Raw genomic sequence first — 22,055 nt, 5'->3', positions numbered from 1 at the left:
GCAGAATAAACTTATATATGTACATAAACATATTACTCTGCCTTTCTGTTTGTGTGTGGACAAATGATACCAACATTTAAATGTGTTTGGATGGAAATTTAACCTAGTAAATAATTGAGTACTAGTACTAAAAGTAGTCAAAATCATGGAAAAAATGCCTTTCGTACTCAAAAGTGTCATATCTCAGACTGAAACTCATATCCTGTTTTCATGCCGTCAACAACAATCGTCAACAACTGACATATACCAAAATGTCCTATGAAAGGATATATAAAATGTCTTTGAAAGCGGGGTGCCCTTCTATTTAACTAAGTTGTAATGACGAGTTAATATCAGCCGTGTAATGCGAAAATGGATCTAATGCCATATGCCGCTAGCATAACATCAGCACAGTCCGGTCTGAAGTTACCCAGTTCTTTGAGACCACGAAACCTTGCGTGACTTTATAGCAGACAGCTTAGCTACTGACCAGACTGCGCACTACTTATGACGGTCAATCTTGTGACAACTTTCTTAACTCTTTACCACTTAGATAGGAATGTTCATGCATTTGTAGTCCCTTAGAAAGTTATGTTTAATTTAGCACCTTTCTTACTAGCTTCAAGTTTTAAAGGTTTCATTTCCATCCCTTAGATACTGTTTTATGCTGTTTGCACATAGCCATTTTAACTTTGCTTCAAGTGGGAAAGGGTTAAATAATCAAAACAAATAAGACAATCTATAAAGAATTCAGAAATTTATTTGAAAACACCATGATAATCAATTGTACAGATAAATGAAACTGGATCAATAAATATTACAAAAGAATAACACCATATGTAAATAAGTATATACTCATATAAAAACTTACCTTACATGGGAAATATAAATACAGGTAATGTCAATACATAAATACATGTAATTACTTAGTATAAAAAATACACAACAGCCATGGGACTTCCCACAATGATATTTGTCCAACAAAAGTAATATTTAACGTAGAAACAAACTACATGTCTGCAATTGCATCAGAGTGTTTCATATATCAAAGTGTTTTATCTTGGAGTTAAGCTGTATTTATTAGTGGCTTAAGGGTGCAGATAAATTAGATAGCTGTACATAACTTGTTATGCATTCCGTGAGCACACTTCTTACAAGTAACGCACACTTTTTACAAGTAACTACCCCAAAATCAAAGTACTGACAGAACTGGTGTGACGATGCTTTTGAAGAGGATGGATATAGAAACATCAATTTCAGTTTATCTACATCACCACAATCGTGTATTTGAAGAGGATGAATATAAAAGCATCAATTTAAGTTTATCTACATCACCACAATTGTGTATTAGGGTACGAAAAAAAAAATGGGTACAAACAAAATTGGGTACGAAAATTTTCGATACGAAAAAATTATGCCAAAAAAATGTGGTACAAAAAAATGTGAGTACGAACAAAAAAATGGGTACGAAAAAAAAATGAATACGTACCATAATTTGGGTACGAAGAAAATTTGGGTACGAAAAAAAAATTGGGAACAAACATTTTTTGGGGCACAAACAAAAATGGGTACGAACAATTTTGGGTACGAAATAAATTTGGCCCATTCAGCGAAACTAGGAGGCGGCTTACATTATCGATCCAATCTAAAAATAACTAGCGGTTTTCCAATCGTCATAACGTTTGAAGTGCCACCTGGCAGTTTCGTGTCTGGTTCCTGTCCCGAAACTATCGATTAATTTGAAAGAGAACGGGAACCAAGCTGCCTTTACCTTTATCAATGATAATCAGCGAGGTATGCCAATTGAGAAAATTTAACTAACTCAATCGGTCTTTTAAATAGGTCGCCATTGTGAAGAAATTGTTCATGGTATGATAACTTACACGAGCTGCTTCGCTGAAGCAGCATCGTCAAAAATGTCTTGTTTCTAGAACAGTCAATGTCATAAATTTATGTAGAAACTCTTAAACATTTAACAATTGTATTGATTACACATCCCTTTTTAGAACTGTTGTGCTTGAATAGCTGTTTGGGAAGCAAATCTTAATTCAGGTGCATCTTGCAAAAAGGGCCTTATGACATAACCAAACCAGTGTTTTATCACCATTTTGGGAATGGGGCAGGGTCCCTTTGAATTGGTGAAAATTCGCAGCGTTTTGACTAAAATTGGGAAATTAGTGTGTTGCTGTTTTGCTATAAAAATGCTTCAAATTGAGAATATAAAAGTTTTCAGTTTTATTGTTACTAAGGTTGAACTAATATGGCTGAATGGGAGATGAACAAAATGTTGAAATCTACAGAAAAAACATTTTGGTGGAAATATTCCATTTGGGAATTTTAGGTCCCATTTGGGAAAAATATATACTTTTTCCATTGGGAATGGGGCCGAATACCGGATCCGATTTTTAACACACAAAAAACTGCCAACAGTGTAGCTCCAGACATACATCTCTACCAGAATAGTCTGATGAGTAGTTATAATGTCCTCTAAACTAAACATTGCATGACTGTATAGCCAACAGAGTAGCTAGTAACCAAAGAGCATGAATTTAAAGGCTAGTTTGTAGTTACGCTTGACGCATATAACAAAACACACACATTTGCAAGATACAGATCAATTAACTTGATAGTTTTTATACTATTATTCCTTTTAAAGTAAAATATAACTAGGTTTATGGACAGAATAACAAATGTTGCTAAAACAACCACAAATATTTACCAAAAGAATAAATTTGGGTAAGCAATTTGCTGTTAAAGCATATGAACGAAAGTAATACAGGTACCAAAAACAAGCCAGTAAATAAAATATTTTTCACATCCAAAATATGGCCATCAGTCCAATTTCATGTTTCAGAAAAAATTAAAGGATGCTTATTTTATATGCTCTTGATGATATAAACTATAATCAAATTTGCAAAATTTAAGTCCTAATTAATTTTACATCAAAATAGTTTACTTCACATGCACAAACAGCAATTCTAACTGGCGTTGATTATTTAGCCACATGCAACCAGCATTGTGGCCAAACAAATGCAGCAGAACATACTACCCACGAGGATGTACATGGCGGTCGTTAGCCAGAAAGCAAACCAGTAGAGGGACGGCTCGCAGTAGTTAGCCTGTGTGGGGTCCTTGGACCATTCACCGTGTATGCGGTAAATCAAGACGTTCCCTGAAAGAAAAAGGGGAATTTTTGTATCCAGGTATTGGCTTTTTTGGTTTGTTTCTTGTTTTCATCGTTTATTTCAAGTCCACTTTATGTATATGAAACATTTACAATTAAAAAACTAAAATTTTACAATTATAAGTTAATAAATTTTCAACTTTTTTAGTTCAATAATTTAACAACAAAATGGGACAAACGCCAAAAGATTGAATTAAAATAAGGTATAGTGGTCCAGAAAATATTTGTAAATGAAATTTTGAAATATATCTGTTCTTACAATTTGCTGTGATGGTCAGGATTATTTCTGAGCGTGTAAGTACTTCAAAGTTTATGAGGTATAAAAATATTTGCCTGGTTTTAAATATTCGTCCTAGGCATTGTGCAATTTTGGCTAAGCTATAAAAATACTTATCCCATCAAAAGTTGATTGGTTCACACTTTATTAACCTCCAAAGCAGGCGTTTACAATTTCAGCTATTGGAAATCAATCATGAATGTTTGTTTTCTCCAATTATTGTTACTAAATCCACTTTTTTCGAGATTTTAGAAGTAAGAACCTTTACAATGTACATTTAGACTTGTATAGTTTTATAAACAATAACCCTACTCTCCCAACATCATCAGACAGATCAAACAGGAGTGACAACTTTGACAATATCCTCTCGGTTCATTTGCTTTTACTTGACATGTCAATCAAATTCTTTTCAATAATCTTATCAGATTTGCAGGCAGCCAATGAACGTGGCCGTGTATTCAATAACAGAGCAAGGCATTATCAATACTGACCAATCCTTATGACCATAGTGAAATAGATATGGAATAACTGTTGCGTTTCAAATTAGAGAATATATAAACTCTTAATTGTTCTAGATTAAGTTTTGATCAAATGTACTTAAACACTTTCAACTTGTGCTATTTAATTCAGACTGCGATGTGCTGTTGTATAATTTATGTACTAGTAAAAGTTAAAATGTGTATTTTTTGTACTTTTAAGATAACGTATTGTCTATCTGAAACTTTTTTGTTGAAACTTTCAAACACTTCAGCAAAACAAGTAACTCTTCAGATACTAAACTAAAAAAACAACTTTCCTTACCAGCAATAAACCATGCAAAGAGGAACAAGTTTATCGTTTTGTCAAACAGGTTCGTATTTGCATTCTTCTCATCTCTATCTTCATCGTCCTTGTTCTTGCAACGTTGCCGGATACTTGAGAGGATTTTAATGATTCCAAACGATCCGCCCACAATCAGGTAGATGGGGATCATGCGCTCGGCTGGGCAGTCATTCTTAATTCTGTGTATAGCACCTGAAATGAGTCGGTTTTATTGAATACTTTAACATGATACATCCTCTTTTTTATAGATACAGATGGAGCAGTTGTTCTTGTTTATAGCACCTGAAATCGATCAGGTTTGTTGAACATTCTAAAAATGTTAAGATATTTTGTATATGAGGCTAACAAACTGATCATTTGTTCAATTATGGAATACACAATTTAAAACAACAACATTCCACATTAAATATGTTTTAATCAACCATTGCATATACATTCTTAAAAAAAAATCTTAAGTAATAAAATAAAACAGCGAAGACATTGTCTATATGACCCTTTACATTTCTGAGTTTACCAAACTTAAGACGTTCTTCTAACTGTTAATCAATAAAAATTAAATACTCTACACCTTTGTGTTAAATTATTTAGTTATTTAAGACATGATTGTTAACCCTTTCCCACTCAGAAGGAAAGTGATTATGGTTATGTGCAAATATCATAAAACCAGAACAGCCTGCGTGTAACTCGCAGTCTGTTCAGGTTTTATGCTGCTTGCTGCCCATTAGTATATAATGCTTGGAGATGAAGCCTTAAAAACTAGAATCTAGTAGGAAAGGTCTTAAATTAAATATAACTTTCTAAGGAACTACAAATGCGTCAAAATACGTATCTTAGTGGTAAAGGATTAAGACAAAGTTCTACATACCCATTACTATCATTGTTATAGGAATGACCAACACAAAGGCGAGCGTGATTGCACATCCAACTGAAATTGAGATTTAAAATGCTGCAAATGTATCTTTATGCACAAAAGAGTGTTCATAATAAACTAAACGCAGTTGCATAATGTGGAACACAGCAGGCAATTTAAGTTATAGATAAAACCGATACTGTTGGTTTTAGAATATGTTTCATTTTTTAAAATATTGTATTAATTCTCATAAATGTATTTAATAAAAAATATATCTTTGGATTGCTCATCTACATGTATCATGCATTTATATTTACAAGAATACGTTTATGTCATTACAAATCACAAACTGGTAAATAAAATATAGCACAAGAAAAATAGGACATAAAAGTATTGTGACAATGTGAAGTCCATACTTGATCCATTGATGATCATCATGATTTTTTTGCAGAAGTCCACATTCCCGCCAGAAGACTGTTTGGCAGCCGTCACTTTCCCGTACATCGAGTCACGATATGAAGGGGGAGGTGCTGTCAAAACAAGGCAGTGATTTCGCTTGTACCTAATATTTTACAGCCTTTACCATTTGGATTGGGACAAATTGCGCAATAAACCATGCTTATCGGAAAAAATGAAACATTATTAATATGATTATATATAATAGTATGCCAATTGTTTATAAGTACATGTTTAATAGCATTTTTGAATTAATATTATAACATGAGTTTATTGGAAACGTTTGGCATTTAATTGGGGCAAATATTGGGTAGATTTTAGGGACAAAAGGTTTATTTCTGCCAATGGGAAACAACCCGTAAGAGGCTGTTATTATTGCCACAAAAATTACAGTAAGGGAATAGAGTTGTGACCTGTATTTAGAAGGCGGTATAACAGAGAAAAAAACTTTGAAGTTATGATTAAATAAACAAATAAATAAATATAAATATATAAATATATATAAATAATATACTTGATGGATGCGAATTCTAACCTAATAAACTTAAATACAAACATTAACCTGAATTTGTTACCTACAAAGACTGGCATTAACCAAAACTGTCGTTAAACCGGTTTAGCACTATATAGCATCAGTACGTAGCTTCAAATAGGGATAACTTAAACGGGTTCTGGTTAGCAGTTCATGTCCTTTTGTGCGGGGCGTTGTTATGCAATTGTGTTAAGAAAAAAATTGTATTTTTCTGCATTTAATTAGTGTATGAACTGTAAGGAAAAGTATTCCTTATTTACATAAACAACAGCGTTTATGAATTGAATTACATTATCCTTGACTTATTAAGACCCAAATACAAACTCATATTTGCCAACTATCAACAGACTGGAATCATTTTCGATCACTGCCAAGACATAATTACCAGTGATGTTCTGACCGTGACATTGATGTGATCACTTTGCAAAATAGTGTTTTTAATGGTTCACTTAAGAAATATAATAATAACGTCCAAGCCCAGGGCCCTTGTGGCCAATTGTATAAATATAAATACCTTAATCCAAAACTAAACCTAAATAAGCAGCAGTTCGGATATATTTTTTATAAAATCGCTAACCCAAAAAAGATATCCAAATTTTGATGATAACCAAAACTTATTCGCTAGATAAGACCTATCCAGATTTATAAAATTTGCTACTTGCAGCTATGTTTTAAATGCTTCAGAACAATTTTGGATTTCCATCACATATCATTAGAACAAAAGTTCTGAGCAAGTTTCATGAAGATAGGGAATAAAATCTGGTTTCATTATAGCCATGGGTAAAAAACTGCTGCCCTGGTGGTCATGTTTTAACAGAACACAATCATTTTAAATCTTGATATTTTTTAGATATAATATGGACAAATGTTCCTTGTAAATTTCATAATGATTGGGCAAAAAATGTGACATAACCCTTTATCCCTTATATTTTTATAAATTAGTTATGCATGTGTAGCCCCATAAAAAGTTATATTTAATTTAAGACTTTTCTTACTAGATTCAAGTTGTTAGATACTAATGAGCAGCAAACAGCATACAAACTGAACAGTCTGTGAGTTACTCTCAGGCTGTTCTGGTTTTATGATGCTTGCAAAAGCCATTTTCACTTTGCTTCTTATGGGGAAAAGGGTTAAAGAGTGTTCATATGCTTTTGTCTTTAAATTGACCTAGTGACCAATTGTTTCATCCCTCGCAATTTTTAACTAAACTAACACTTGGACAAAGGTTCCGACCAAGTTTCACGAAAAGTGGCAGTACTTGTGGCCTCAATAGTTTTCCAAAGGTGATGGTGACATACAATATATGCGCCAGACAAAGGAATGGCAAAAGGCGATTTTAATCGCTCACTAAGAGCAAGTTGTGCTCAGGTGAGCTTCTAAAACTGTAACATTCCATACCATCAGCGGGTGTGTTCGAGTAGCAAGGAGGAATGTTCGAAGTTATTATTGTTAATTCATACACCGAGGGTGGGCCATCGGACATCTGGGTCTCCTGAAAAACAAGAAAATACTTATCAGACTTTCATACGAGCACAGATGATAATACAGACCACTGGTCTGTATCTTACTGATCAAAATACAGATATTTTAAAATGCTTTCACTATTTTCACATTCCATTTAAACTAAGTTTAATCCTCAATAAAGTTTGAGAATGCAGGGCTTTTTTTCATCGTTAGCAAGGGACTTATAAAAGCACCTTCCCCAAAAAGAAAGACCCCTTTCATAAAGAGAATTTCTTTAAAATGATGCAATTTTCTCCAAATCACGCTTACGTTGGGATGTTTTCCCGTTTCTCAGTTTTGTCAATAGCTTTTTCCCCAAAATGAAAGGTCAGGCCCTTTCCCTAAATCAAGAAAAAAGCAATGGAATGTTAAAACGATAGATTATGTTGATGGGGGTTTAAATATGGTCGATTCATGGCTATTCTTTAAAGCTCATGGATCCGACCGCATTTTGAATGGAAATAGCAAATGGAACAAATATGGACTCTTATTTTACAATAGGTCAAAATAAAACTGTTCTATTCTCCTTTCTAGGCAAAATAAATGCAATACAAAACACCCATCGATACTGGTGGTTCGTTTGATGCTAATTTAGCTTAGCCATTTATTATTTTTCTATGCATGAATACTACGTTTAAGATGGATAACACATTATCAGAATAAAGTTGAGGATGGATAAACTATTTTAAGTATGAAGTTAAAGATGGGTGGACTATTGTCAGTATGTAAAGGTAAAAAATAATAAGTTGTGTTACCAACTATTTAACTTTAAAAAAATGCGGCATATGTTTAAACCACATTTTTTATAACAATCCAATATAAATTTACAGTGGCTACAATATAGTATAGGTTAAATCACATACTTAAAGATACTTTTTTCTTTTTTTAATATGTTATACAGATTTACGAAGTATAAGAGCAGACAAGCAGAATTACCTAGAGACGTTTGCAACAGACGCGGAAGAGGCAGCCTACTAGAACAGAATTAAAGATCTGTACCTCATCACCAAGAGATAAGCAGGAAAGTTTGCAACGCCAGAGATGCCAGTACGGGACAAAAACGGAGGAGTAATAACCAATGTCGAAGGGCGGAAGAAGAGTAGGATTGAGCACTTCCAGGTGCTACTCAACAGGCCAGCTCATGCAAACCACCGGAGATTTTTCCAGCTACAAGCGATCTGCCAATCAAGTACTGCACTCCAACGAAGGAAGAGATCAGCAGCGCCATCAAGCAATTTTCGAGAACGGAAAATCTGCAGGACCTGACAGCATACCCGCAGTAGCGCTTAAAGCTGACATGGAGACCAATATGGAGCTACTACACCCGCTATTCAGCAAGATATGCGAAGAAAAAGAAATCCCAGCAGAAAGTGGAAAGGGCGTTACCTGATCAAGCTCCCCAAGATAGGCGACCCAGTTACTGCTCGAACTATCGAGGAATCACGCTGTTGTCCATCCCAGGAAAGGTGTTTAATCGCATCCTGCTGAACCTAATGAAAGACGCAGTAGACCCGCATCTCCGTGACCAACAAGCCGGCGTTCGAAAGGAGAGATCGTGCATGGATCAGATCGCAACCATGTGCATCATTATGGAACCATCCCTGTAGTGGAATTCGCCCCTGTATGTCAACCTCATCTACTATGACAAGGCATTAGACAGCATTGACCTGTAGTCCCTCTGGAGACTTCTGATCCACTACGGAGTGCCAGAAAAGATCACCAACCTCACCAGAAAGTCTTATTGAGGGATGACCTGCAGAATCGTTCATGGCAGACAGCTCACGGACGCCTTCGAAATGTGAACCGGAGTTAGGCAGGCTGCTTGCTCTTACCTTCCGGTTCCTGCTGGCGAAAGACTGGGTATTATAGACATCGACAGAGCGGAAGCGAAATGGAATGCAGTGGACACTCTGGAAACAGTTGGAAGAACTCGGCTTAGCCGATGATCTGGCTCTTCTCCCCCACACCCAACAACAGATGCAGGAAAGGACAAACATGGTCGCCGTCAACTCGGCTAGACTGGGCCTCACCATAAACAGAGGGAAAAGCAAGGTGTTTAAGACCAACGCATCCAACAACACACCCATCAATGTCCAATTCGATGCGCTGGAGGAAGTGGACAGCTTCACCTCTCTCGGAAGCATTCTGGACAATCAGGGAGGAACGGATGCAGGTGTCAGATCCCGCGTCGGTAAAGCATGAGCAGCCTTCCATCAGCTGAAGAACATCTGGGTATCCAGCGAAATTTCCATCACCACCAAGATAAGGCTCTTCATTACCATCGTGAAGCCAAAACCCTTCTATGGAGCAGAGACCTGGATAACCACTGTCTACCACTATAAAGAAAATACAGGTCTGCATCGACACCTGCCTCATAAAGATCCTCAAGATCCGCTTGCAAGGCAAGATCTCGTACGAAGAATTATGGAGAAGAACAAATCAGCAGCCAGTTAAAGAAGACATCCTTCAGAGACGTTGGCGATTGATATGCTACACCCTTCGCAAGCCTGGATCAAATACGACAAGGCAATCTCTCACATGGAACCCCAAAGGGAAAACGAAGAGATGGCGGCCTAGAATCACCTGGCGCCGTGAGCTGGATGCAGAACTGTGACGCCTGGATGAAGCTATTTGGTGGCCCATGTCCCAGACGGGACCACAGGCGAAGATGAGATGAGATGGTGACATACATGAAACAAATTGTGGAACTACGATACTTACAGCAAATCCTCGTTCCAATCCACGTTTTTTATTTAAGGGCATTGTTAACAGATGTTGTCATTTCCTTCATATGCATATGTTATAACTGCTTAAAAATCTTCAATGTTTTAAATAGTCTTATCTATTTTTTATAGTAAGAACAACAGTTGAACAAAAACGTCGCCGGGATTCGAACCCGTATCGTAAAGATCTGTAGTCGGACGCACTACCTCTGCACTACCTCTGCGCCACGCAAACGTGTTTCGGATTTGCTGTTTACGATAGTCCATAGGCTTAAGTCAATAGACTAAAACACCATTTATACAGCAGTTAAGCTTATACAAGCTCATAGCCTACATTACGTATGCATTATACAATGCAAAAGTAATTGTAGAAGATACAAGTTGGACGATAGTGTTATGAACTGATTAACATGGTGAGTTGTGAAGGCAAAATATAATTGCATCTCATATTGCAACTGCTAATATTAACTTATTTACTTACAAGACATACGATAAGAAGAAATTGCAGTAGTGCAGTGCATCTTAAAGCCATTAATATCACTTGTTCATCCATGCTCATACAGTGATTGGTGTATTTTATACAATATAAAAGCAATCCTCGTTATGTTACAAAATATAAGGATAAATCAAAGTACTGACAGTACTGGTGTGACGATGCTTTTGAATAGGATGGATATTAAAGCATCAATTTAAGTTTATCAACATCACAACAATTGTGTATGCGGGTACGAAAAAATTTGGTTACGAAAAAATTATGCCAAAACAAGAGCTGTGTTCGTAAAACACAATGCCCCCTACTGCGCCGCTTTGAAGCCATATATTTTACCTTTGACCTTGAAGGATTACCTTGACCTTTCACTTCTCAAAATGTGCAGCTCCATGAGATACGCATGCATGCCAAATATGGAGATGCTATCTTCAATATTGCAAAATTTGACCTTTTACCTTGAAAAATGACCTTGACCTTTCACCACTCAAAAAGTGCAGTTCCATGAGATACACATGAATGCCAAATATCGAGTTGCTATCTTTAATATTGCAAAATTTGACCTTTGACCTTGACCTTGAAGGATGACCTTGACCTTTAACCACTCAAAATGTGCAGCTCCATGAGATACACATGCATGCCAAATATCAAGTCGCTATCTTAAATATTGCACTATTTTGACCTTTGACCTTGACGGATGACCTTGACTTTGACCTTTCGCCACTGAAAATGTGCAGCTCCATGTGATACGCATGCATGCCAAATATCAAGTTGATATCTTCAATATTGCAAAATTTGACCTTCGACCTTGACCTTGAAGGATACGGGACGGGCGGACGGACGGACAAACGGACGGACTGACTGACGAACAGACAGACGGACACTTAAAAAACTATATGCCACCCTTCAGGGGCATAAACAAGTTATGGCGAAAGTTAAAGTTTTTGGACTGACGGACAGATGCCATATATTTGACCTTTGACCTTGAAGGATGACCTTGACCTAGACCTTTTACCTTTCAAAATGTGCAGCTCTTTGAGATACACATACATGTCAAATATCAAGTTGCTATCTTCAATATTGAAAAAGTTGTGGCCAATATTAAAGTTTTCGGACGGACGGACAGGCGCCATATATTTGACATTTGACCTTAAAGGATGACATTGACCTTCACCTTTCACTACTCAAAATGTGCAGCTCTATGAGATACACAAGCATGCAAAATATCAAGTTGCTATCTTAAATATTGAAAAAGTTATGACCAATGTTAAAGTTTTCGGACGGACGGACATACGCCATATATTTGACATTTGACCTTGAAGGATGACCTTGACCTTCACCTTTCACCACTCAAAATGTGCAGCTCCATGAGATGCACATGTATGCCAAATATCAAGTTGCTATGTTCAATATTGAAAAAGTAATGGCCATTAATTTTTTCGGACGGACGGACAGACTGACACACTGACTGACTGACGGACATTTCAACTGCTATATGCCACCCTACCGGGGGCATAAAAATAATTTAGATACGAAAGAAAATTTGGATACGAAAAAAAATTGGTTACGAAAAAAAAATTGGGTACGAAAAAAATTTGGGTACGAAAAAACATCGGGTACGAAAAAACATTGGGTACAAAAAGTTTGGGTACGGAAAAAAATTGGGGGTACGGGGAAGTAGTACCCGTGGGGAACTTGACCCACAATCGCACATTCTCGGCCCTTTCCGTCAAACATCGGATAAGTACCTCGAAGGCCATAGTATGAATAAACATTTCAGAAGCGGTAATGAGGTCCTACCTATGCTCGTCAAAATGTTAGCGAAATATGTAAACAAAGCGGTAGCCTGTCAGGAATGTTTGAAATAACGAAGACAATCGTGTATTGATGTTAGTTAATTGAAGAAATGTACAGAAAATATGTTAAATAAACAACGCCGATATTTTTCTCAGCCACATAATTGTTAATAGTTTGGTATCACCAAATGAAAGTGAAAGTAGAACTGTCAAAAATGACAACCTGTCAATGTGTTGTTTTTGCTGGCAAGAGAGGGCGATTACACTCAATGTGTTCACACTTTTACCATAGGCTTTGCCAATGACCTGTATAGTATGGGTGGCTTTGTTTGTTATTATTTATTGCTATCATGTGACTGCATGATTGTGTATATGTTTACAATACACAAAGCATAAATAATGATATAAATTACTGATTGAGCTTATAATAATCTGATAACTATAGCCAGGTCAACTAAGGACTTAAAAAACATTTTTGTCCTGATTTCATGAAGACTTGAGCTATTTATGCACATAGAGTATTAAGATATGGGGTGATCCACAAATAAAAAGTTTTTTTGGTCTGTGTTGTGCAGGCTCTTTTTCCATGACTGTGAAAGTTAAATTTTCTTGTGAAAAGGATGTCAATTTTTTTCTGAAGCATTTCATTCAATCATTGCATATAATGAACTGTTCAATTTGCCATTTTGATAGGTGTTTATTAGGTGATCTACAGGAGATGACCAGGGTGCCAGAGAAAAGGGATATACATTTGAGATCAGGTCAGGGCTCCATATAAAAGTGGTTAAATGGTATACTTTTATATATGGCCAGTGCTGAAGAGAAAATGGGTATATATTTCCGAAAATTTTACCATTTTAAAATGTTTAAATACCGCTTGACTAAGGCTCTTAATTCATCTAGCATAAACATTTGTACTAATCTTTTTAACACTAAAAAAATAATATTTAAAGTACAAATTTAATCTACCAATGTGTACAGATACTACTTAGCATATATTTGACTGTATTGAATGTAGGAACTAGTTAAAATATCAATTAGAAAAAAAAGATCAGGGGGTGAAATATTCATTGCCTGAAGCTCTGACCCTGGAACTATTTTTATCTTTAAACACGCTGATTAAAGAAGTTAAACAATACATTGATACAACAGAGGGAAAATCATCCACTCTCAACAACATGATACATAATTATGTTTTATATTTATGGATCTGTATCTGGATATGGATATTATCAATAAAAGTATACAAGATGCAAACATATTTGAAATAATACACTTTGATATACTGTATATAATGTAACTACACATCCAAGCAGTCCATCAAACCATTGCAACCGAGCCACCCAGTGTGCCAATGCACCAGCAGAAAAGTCAAATGCCTTCTAACTTAGTGCATTTTACTATTTATAACATCTACATTAGTTACAGGTACATGTTTACATTTGTATGTGTTTGAAAAAATGTACAATCTTTAATCACATCATCTGACCATGCATCCTTGATTTCAAAATCAAGGCCCTGGTCTGACACATTGATAACATAAACGTTAAACTGTTACCAGGCTTCTGAAATTAATTTTTATTGAACTATGTAAGGAAATCTAAATCAGGCACTGATTTTTCTTGTTTTAAAACAGTCATATCAGTTGTAGCCTCTCGGAAATGACCCATTTTTGCTTACTTGTCACAACCTTAAAACTTTCCAGACTTCAATAATAGCAAATCTGGATTTAGGTGATCTTCAATGGTTCATTTACACTTTAGCTCTGTCACAAGAGTGCTGGAAAAGACAAGTCACATATTTAAATCTAGGCCATGTCAAACTCAAAGTGTCAAAGACAAATGAAAGATGTGTTCATAAATTATTGTCCCATTGTTTACTACTGCTGTGAGTTTTTATATAATATAACTGATGACCATCATGTGAGAGAAAATTCACAATATCTTAGTATATAAGGTTTAGCAGCCTTTTAGATAACAAAGTTGGCTAGTTTACAACGTCGCTTCTGGGGATCAAACTCGCAGCGCAACCTCCTGCAATCAAAGTCGACACTCTACCACTAGGCATTTAGGTAGATTCTGAAATTGTTCGATCCCTCGAGAGCAACCAAACCAAAAATTAAGTCAAATATTGCCGACTCAATTTTATTGAGTCTGTTAAGGAGAGATGATGGAAGGTGCAACATCTCTCACGCCCCCTAGCATCGCCTTAAGCAGTATTCAATTCTCAACACGAAAGTGCTGGAGTCATTGATCGCGAGGGACCAGAAAAAAAGACTTGATTAATGTTTGAAATAAAATCATTTGATTTATGACAATTCTATTATTTGAGCCAGGTCACAGGAAAAGGGCAGTCTAATCAGTATTCAATTAAACTATTTGTTATTGTCAGAAAACCGCTTTTAAGCAAACGGCTTTCAAGCGACTGCAGGCTGATCTGGATACAGACTGGCCTCAATCGCCTTAATGTCTCTTTTACTGTGACACAGTTCATTTAACTTTAAAAAGATATCAAGTACTAAAATAGAAAGAAGAAAGAATGCAAACCAGTAATTTGAGTAAAGAGTTTGTTATCAATGTTGAATTTCAGGACAGCTTGGTGATATGCAAATCCCATATGATATGTTGATATCGGGTATCATAGTCAATCAATAAGTCGCAAAATGCTCAAATAGAATTTATAAAGCAAAATGTGACTGAAATTGATAATAAAAAATACCAGTATGCCAGTTTTGCCGTGTCAAGTTGTCAAGATCCAGAAAGTCCTTCATTCACATCGAATATATCCTTCGAATTCCATCCATTGTTGTCATTAGCGGAGATTTAGTGAAAAAATAACTCATATATCCTTAATGACAGTTTCTAAATAGCCAAACAAGCCGATTTATGCTGTAAGAACGTTTTATCAACATTCTCTCATGGGCGCGGCCATTGTTGTATGTTGAGGCACGAACGACAACTCTGCTGTCAGAGAATGTTATCAATTAAAATCAGCGAGGTATGCCGATTAGAAAAATCGAGTTATCACAATTGGACTGGCTCGGTCTTTTACATAGGTCGCCATTGTGAAGTATTTTTTCATGGTATGATAACTCAGACGAGCTGCTTCGCAGCATGGTCAAAAAGAGCTCTCCAAATTATTCAATTGTTTCGCGTTTGTAACGCTTTTTAATGTTCATGGTTTTATATCGTCAAAAGATGCATACAATGGATATTTTAGAGCATGGTAAATGTTCAGTATTACTGTTTCCTTGCAAAAATCACTACAACGAAAATTGTCCAATCTGAAACAATTTATTTCAATTGTTTCAATTAACATAAACGTGAAATCGTCGACTTTAAATAGCCATATTTCAATTAATCCTGAATAATAGTAACCAGGATTTTAGTAACATTCATGGTAATACCTCATTTGCATATACCAAAATATATTTTATTTCAAAAATGCCTTTAAACAATTATAGAACTTGATTTACTTACCCTACCGAAATTCAGCGAAATCTATCGGCAACTTTTCCAAGCACATCCAACTTTTCACAGCATATCGCGTTTCCGGGGGTGGTTTTACTACATCGGATTTCGGGCAGGAATACAACTCGGGTACAGTCTAATATCGACCGGGTACGATTAAGTATATTTACCGTACCCGGGGTACATGTTAGTATACTTAAGAGTACCCGGGGTACATGTAAGTAGTACCCGAGCCGACAATGACCAATCGAGCGCAACTAAGTAGATCCGCTTTTCTGCGTTTATGATGTCTTGTCACAAAAACGCAACACGAAATCATTATTCTGACTTGCCAAAGTGAAAACATGAAAGAGTCTTATTAACAGATGACAAGAATTACAATTCATGGCCTTATCAAAATCAATTTAAAACAGTTAGCAGGACTAATCATTTTGCTCACTGTAATTACGTCATCAGTAAGCCAAAGGTTCTCTTCCATAAATATTCCTTTGCGAACACTTGAAATATCTTTAGTTCGTGATAATGAAATCAGAACTTAATCAACAACTTCTGTTGCCAGACAACATAGAAATGTAATGGCATATCAGACCTCGTCACATGTACGCTTATACAAATAATACACAGATAAATAAAAACAAGAAATTTACCAATCTTCCAATTCGGACAAAAATACATTGTTACACGAATATCTGCAATGCGATCACCGTCCGCAAAAAATATCGTTATAGAGATAACAATGTGATAATCGTAATTTAACGACTTCCATCGCACGACGATGACTTGGCAAATCCAGATCAGGCAAATAACCATGTTGATAAGTATGAGAATCCGAGCATTCCGCGAGTACCGGTTGGCTTGCATTAGCAACCATTTTTCTTGACTGTAACAATGGAAAACGTAAATGGCGTGTAAGCAATAAAGTACAATCAAGCTTAGCAAGCTATGCAATTCATAGTGTTAATTGTATGGGATTATGGGATCGAGAGTTCAAACATAAGATTATCTCAATAGTGTACCAAAACGTTTGCTGTGTCATACGTATTGATTTAATTTTAAGTTTGTGACCGATATGAAGTAATCACTCGATTACCTCAACATAATTGAAAGTTGTTCACGACTAAGCGCTTGATAATATTAAATAAGTGAAACACGTAATCAGTGTGTGATTTTTTCAGTCATTCATTAACATCAACATCAGTAGCAGGAGTGGTAGCGATTGTTTGTACAGAATATATAAGTAGTTTGCAAACGACATATTTAATTTGATTGCAATCAGACGTGTATCATGTTTTACGGCTTTTTCCTTTTTTTTCAAACACCGATATTCATTACTTTCACAAATACCTCAATGGAGAAATAAATGGCGGCAATTGCAGTGGGCAAGAAGCAGAACAAACACGCAAAAATTGAGGGCAACATATAGTCCAAAGGTACTGGCCCTATCGGCACTATCACCGCTGCTGGCTGGGGTTGTGATACAACCTAGATGCGAATATAAACGGAAACTTGTAAAATATAGACAGTGGATACTACAAACAGAGCGCATTTTTCACCAACAAATAAGAACATTGAAAACTTCAATGTTATGAGGATAGGAAATGCCACATTTATGAGCATTGGATTAGTATGAGTTTGTGAAACTATTCAAAATTATGAGAATTGGAATCTACACAATTATGAGCATTTCAAAATATGAGCGTAAAATGTGTGTCACACTTTGATGTGAGAAAATATATTGGGCATAAAATAACTAAATAAAAAGGTATATTACTAAGTAGTATCAATTAAACATTTATTATGTTGAGCTAATTAATTTCCGAACATAATTTATTTATTTACTTTATTTGGGTATACTCGTCATTAAGTTCATTATTTTCAAAACAAAACAAGCAGCTATTCGTCGGATTTTGTAATTTGCAGAAGCAATTAGCTTCTTCAATAACGCAGATCAACATGTACATATTTACAATAAATCATTAAACTAAAATGATAATAACAGTTTCTGTAAAATAAAGCACGCAACTTTAAGTTGATGCCCTGAAACACTGCGTTCAAGGAAAAAATCATTTGTTAGAGACATCAGTGATATTTGACCAACCAGCTAGAACGTTTAGCAACGTCTAGCGATATAAAAATATATGTAAAAGATGCAGAATTGAAGCTAAGATTGTAAGAAAATAAAATAATATGTGAACTGAAGTCTAAGATGGAACAAACATCTTGGAACAATACAATACATTTGCAGAACTTACTAACTCAACATTTTTAAAACTGATATACCTCAGAAATTAGTCAGCATTTTTATTTAAACTTGTATATGTGATCAGTTGACTGCATTCTATACCAGCCCTCGATACAATAATTCAACAATCGGACGCTTAAGCACGTTGGTAGGTATGCTTTCATCTGTTTACACATGAACATAGTAAATCGCGATGAAATCATTTTACATTTTATTTCTATTTCATCATTCTTGTGGCCTTCCTACCACCAGGAAAGCATACAATTTATTAAAATAACAATATGACGCGTATGAATATTCTGGAGCGCAGCCTCGAAATTGGCATGTTGAAGGCTACCTACCGCACTTGCTAAATCGTCCGAGCGTCACGGATGAACGATTTTATCATGAGCTTGCACATAATATAGTACAAAGATCACATGTACAATTTTCAATAAAAACCTTATATCATAACTGAGATATTGAAGTGTTACAAGTTTTGCGTTAGAAAAGTATCCAAGTCTACATTACACTCCATGTTAAACTTGTTTGTTGTCACGACCCATCGTGTGAAAATAAATGTAATTTCCATGACCTGACTTTGCAAAGCATGTTTAGCTTACCACATGCTGCCCATGTTCTCCGACATAGCTTGGTTGTATGTAGCCAGCGTGCTCCTTGTTTTCTGGCTGTCCGTAATAAACTGCCTGCTGAGTGAAGGCCGGTGGTTGCTGCTGTTGCTGCTGGTGGTGCTGCTGAGTTTGAAACTGCGGCTGAGACACCGGATAATCGCTCGGTGGGTTTTCATTTGCTGAGAAAATATTTATTCACATAAATAATGTTGCGGAAAAACGACAATATCAATATGAACTATATGAGTTTGACTGTCATCGATAGAAATATTAACAATACATATATTTATTACTTTGAAATGCCTTGTAATCTAGGCTTTGTTTAAAATTTCACACACACAAAATGTTCAGTTCTCATCTGAAATAATTACTTAAATATGATTCGAATGTTTTGTATCCGTTATTAAATAACGTCGACACAACATATTATGAATTATATCACTCTTAATTAACACTGTTGAACGCCGAGTTTAACTTAGATTCTTAAATCAGCATACTATATGGATTGTACGACAAATATGTTAACGATGAGAAACATATTAGTATCCGAACATCAATAAAACTATATCTCTGCAATTTTACAAGTAAAACCAAATAAAAGGACAACAAATATTTATTTTGTTTCCATTTTATTCACTGTCAGGTTATGCATACGTAACAAACATTACCGGTTTTTTCCATCATGCAAGTATGTTACCATATGCTAAGTAAACAGTTTTACAAATAAAATATTGGCAATGGTTTTTACACTTTATGGTAAACAGGAAACGATGTTGATGTGTTGATTTGAAAGCTACGTACACACACTCAAGAGGTACGCACTTATGTTAAACAACGTACACGTTTATAAATGCACAAGTAAAACATGCTGTATACTAGCTCAGTCAGTAATGCCCATTAACGAGAATTTGGAATTCGATTATTGACCCAACCACATTGAAAACATACATGGGAGCATTTTACTTCAATACAGTTAAATTTTGCGATACATACAAAAAAACGCCGATATTAATCTAGACGTGTTTGTATCTTGGAGTTTTTATCGCGTCATGATAAATATATTACCCAAAATTAAATATACAATTTGGCGACAAAACAAAAAACGCAGTTATAAATCTAGACTTGTTTTTTTTTTATCGCTCAATGTAAAATAAATTTACTAAAGTTAAATATTTAATTGTTATTAATTATTCCTTTTTAAAAAGCAACATACGATACGAAAAATACACATTTACACTATTGCACTGTTAATAACTGTAAACAAACAACGTCAGAGACACATTGCGGATATGCTTGCCACTTATACTGATATCAAATCAGATAAAAAGTCGAGATTTTGACAAAATGTATCATAATTCAAACTATAATAAAACGATTTGCTACGTGACAACTTATCAGAGGCGTATTTAGGTGGGGGCTAGGGGGCTTAAGCCCCCCCCCCCCCAGCTGGCTGGCTAGATACGATTTAAAAAATGAGCCCCTTACAGTTTCAATTCACTTGTGTATTTCCTGTCATATGCCCCTAATTAAGCCATAAACAGCTGTCGATTTGTGTGATTAGCCGCCAGGCATGTGTACAGACGATCTAACGCTCGCCAGCTAAACTTCACGCTTCATTGACTGTTAGTGATAAACTGCGTTATTTTATTGGCTGACGGAGATACATTCAACTAAATTAATTAATGAAATCCATCGATACATTTAGCTATAGTTAAATGTTAACAAATGGCTGCCCCATGGGACTTTGAAAAACAATATTTCAATTTGTAGCAATTAAAGAGTTTAAACAAACGCAACGGACATTCATAATTAATTTTTCGGTAAGTTTCTTTGATGAATTTAAATAGGTACATGTTTATAAATTGCCTCCGCATGGGACTTGTCAAAAACAATATTTCAATTTGTAGAAATTAAGAGTGAGTGATGATCCTTTTGAGTAACAAGCTATTGCCATTGAAATTCAACAGCACACTTAACGAATGGCAATTAATTTGTTTTGTTTTTTATACATTGGGCTAACTGCTTTGATGTTCATCCAGTTTTTATGCCCTCGGTAGGGTGGCATATAGCAGTTGAACTGTCAGTCCGTCTGTCTGTCAGTCTGTGCTTCCGTCCGAAAACATTAACTTTAGCCATAACTTTTGTAATATTGAAGATTGCAACTTGATATTTGGCATGCATGTGCATCTCATGGAGCTGCACATTTTGAGTGGTGGAAGGTCAATGTCATCCTTCAAGGTCATAGGTCAAAAAACAAAATCCAAGGGAAGTAACAAACCTTAAAGGGAGATAATTTCTATTTTATATCCTTTGGCAGGTACAGATCATTTACACAAGGGAAGTAATATTTTTAAAGGGATATAAAAAAATAAAATATTCAAAGCGGTGCAGTAGGGGGCATTGTGCGTTTCTAACAAACACATCTCTTGTTGAAATTAAAAAGGACTCAAAAATAAAGAATTACTTGGCTAGTATGAAACTAAATCATTTTCAAAATGAAACGCCAACAGGTAACAACTGAATCCATTAGGAACAAGAAACAAAAAACTAATGAACCAACTGAAAATGAGTCTGTTGCTGCTATCAGGTACTTTCTAAAAAATTTGATTGTGTTCAAATTGTACTTTTTAATTTAATGAAAAGAAAATTTATTGAAAACTTTGAATTGAATTACCTATCTTCGATTACTTTATCTATTTTCAGCTCTCCGGCACCCTCTTTAGTGGTTTGGAAGACATTTTATTTACCACTGTATGTCTGTCTGTGTGTGTGTCACACTTGATGTCTGAACTCAAGTTCTTTTTTGTTTTACATTCACTTTTATCATGCAAAATGCTGATTAGATAGCAGGAAATTGCATCATTTCAAGGTGCCATTTCCAAAAAAAAATGTTGACGGGAGGGGACACCCCTCCCGCACCCTCCCCATGCAGTTGAGCCCCCCCCCCCCCCCCGTGAAAAAATTCTGGATACGCCTCTGTATCTTTAACAAACAAATGTTTAAAACACCATGAAGAAACAAAAGTGCAAACGCACATATATTGATACGTTAAAGTTACATTTATATTAAAGCAGCTTCCGCTAACTTCTAAATCTTTCGGGACTTCTTCACAGTCTGGCAAAT

The 22,055-nt window shown here is 35.5% G+C and overlaps 1 protein-coding gene and 1 long non-coding RNA gene across 2 annotated transcripts; one reads left to right on the top strand and one right to left on the bottom strand.

Moving 5' to 3' along the window:
- Positions 1 to 2,971: 2,971 nt before the first annotated feature.
- Positions 2,972 to 19,687, bottom strand: LOC127875890 (transmembrane protein 272-like). Its single transcript, XM_052420637.1, has 7 exons — positions 19,601 to 19,687; positions 18,924 to 19,111; positions 7,499 to 7,592; positions 5,529 to 5,642; positions 5,128 to 5,187; positions 4,242 to 4,454; positions 2,972 to 3,151 (listed from the first exon to the last, which is right to left on the bottom strand). Exons 1-7 carry the CDS (start codon positions 19,614 to 19,616, stop codon positions 2,976 to 2,978), a joined length of 861 nt encoding a protein of 286 aa, XP_052276597.1. The 5' UTR covers positions 19,617 to 19,687; the 3' UTR covers positions 2,972 to 2,975.
- On the top strand, positions 4,372 to 6,129 carry LOC127875892 (uncharacterized). Its single transcript, XR_008047494.1, has 2 exons — positions 4,372 to 4,558; positions 5,564 to 6,129. It is a non-coding gene; the product is annotated as an uncharacterized LOC127875892 (long non-coding RNA).
- Positions 19,688 to 22,055: the final 2,368 nt, after the last annotated feature.

This window comes from Dreissena polymorpha, chromosome 4 (assembly GCF_020536995.1).
Source record: "Dreissena polymorpha isolate Duluth1 chromosome 4, UMN_Dpol_1.0, whole genome shotgun sequence".
NCBI lineage: Eukaryota > Metazoa > Mollusca > Bivalvia > Myida > Dreissenidae > Dreissena > Dreissena polymorpha.
The sequence above is the reverse complement of the archived record's forward strand: the minus strand, read 5'-3'. Positions and strand labels throughout refer to the sequence as shown.

Bases quoted from the DNA above. Each gene is read 5' to 3' on its own strand.
- LOC127875890 (XM_052420637.1), bottom strand. The intron at 7,593-18,923 runs GTAAGCTAAACA...CTTGTTTTTCAG, and splicing joins GAGAACATGGGCAGCATGTG to GAGACCCAGATGTCCGATGG. The intron at 3,152-4,241 runs GTAAGGAAAGTT...TTTTTCTTTCAG, and splicing joins CTTTGCATGGTTTATTGCTG to GGAACGTCTTGATTTACCGC.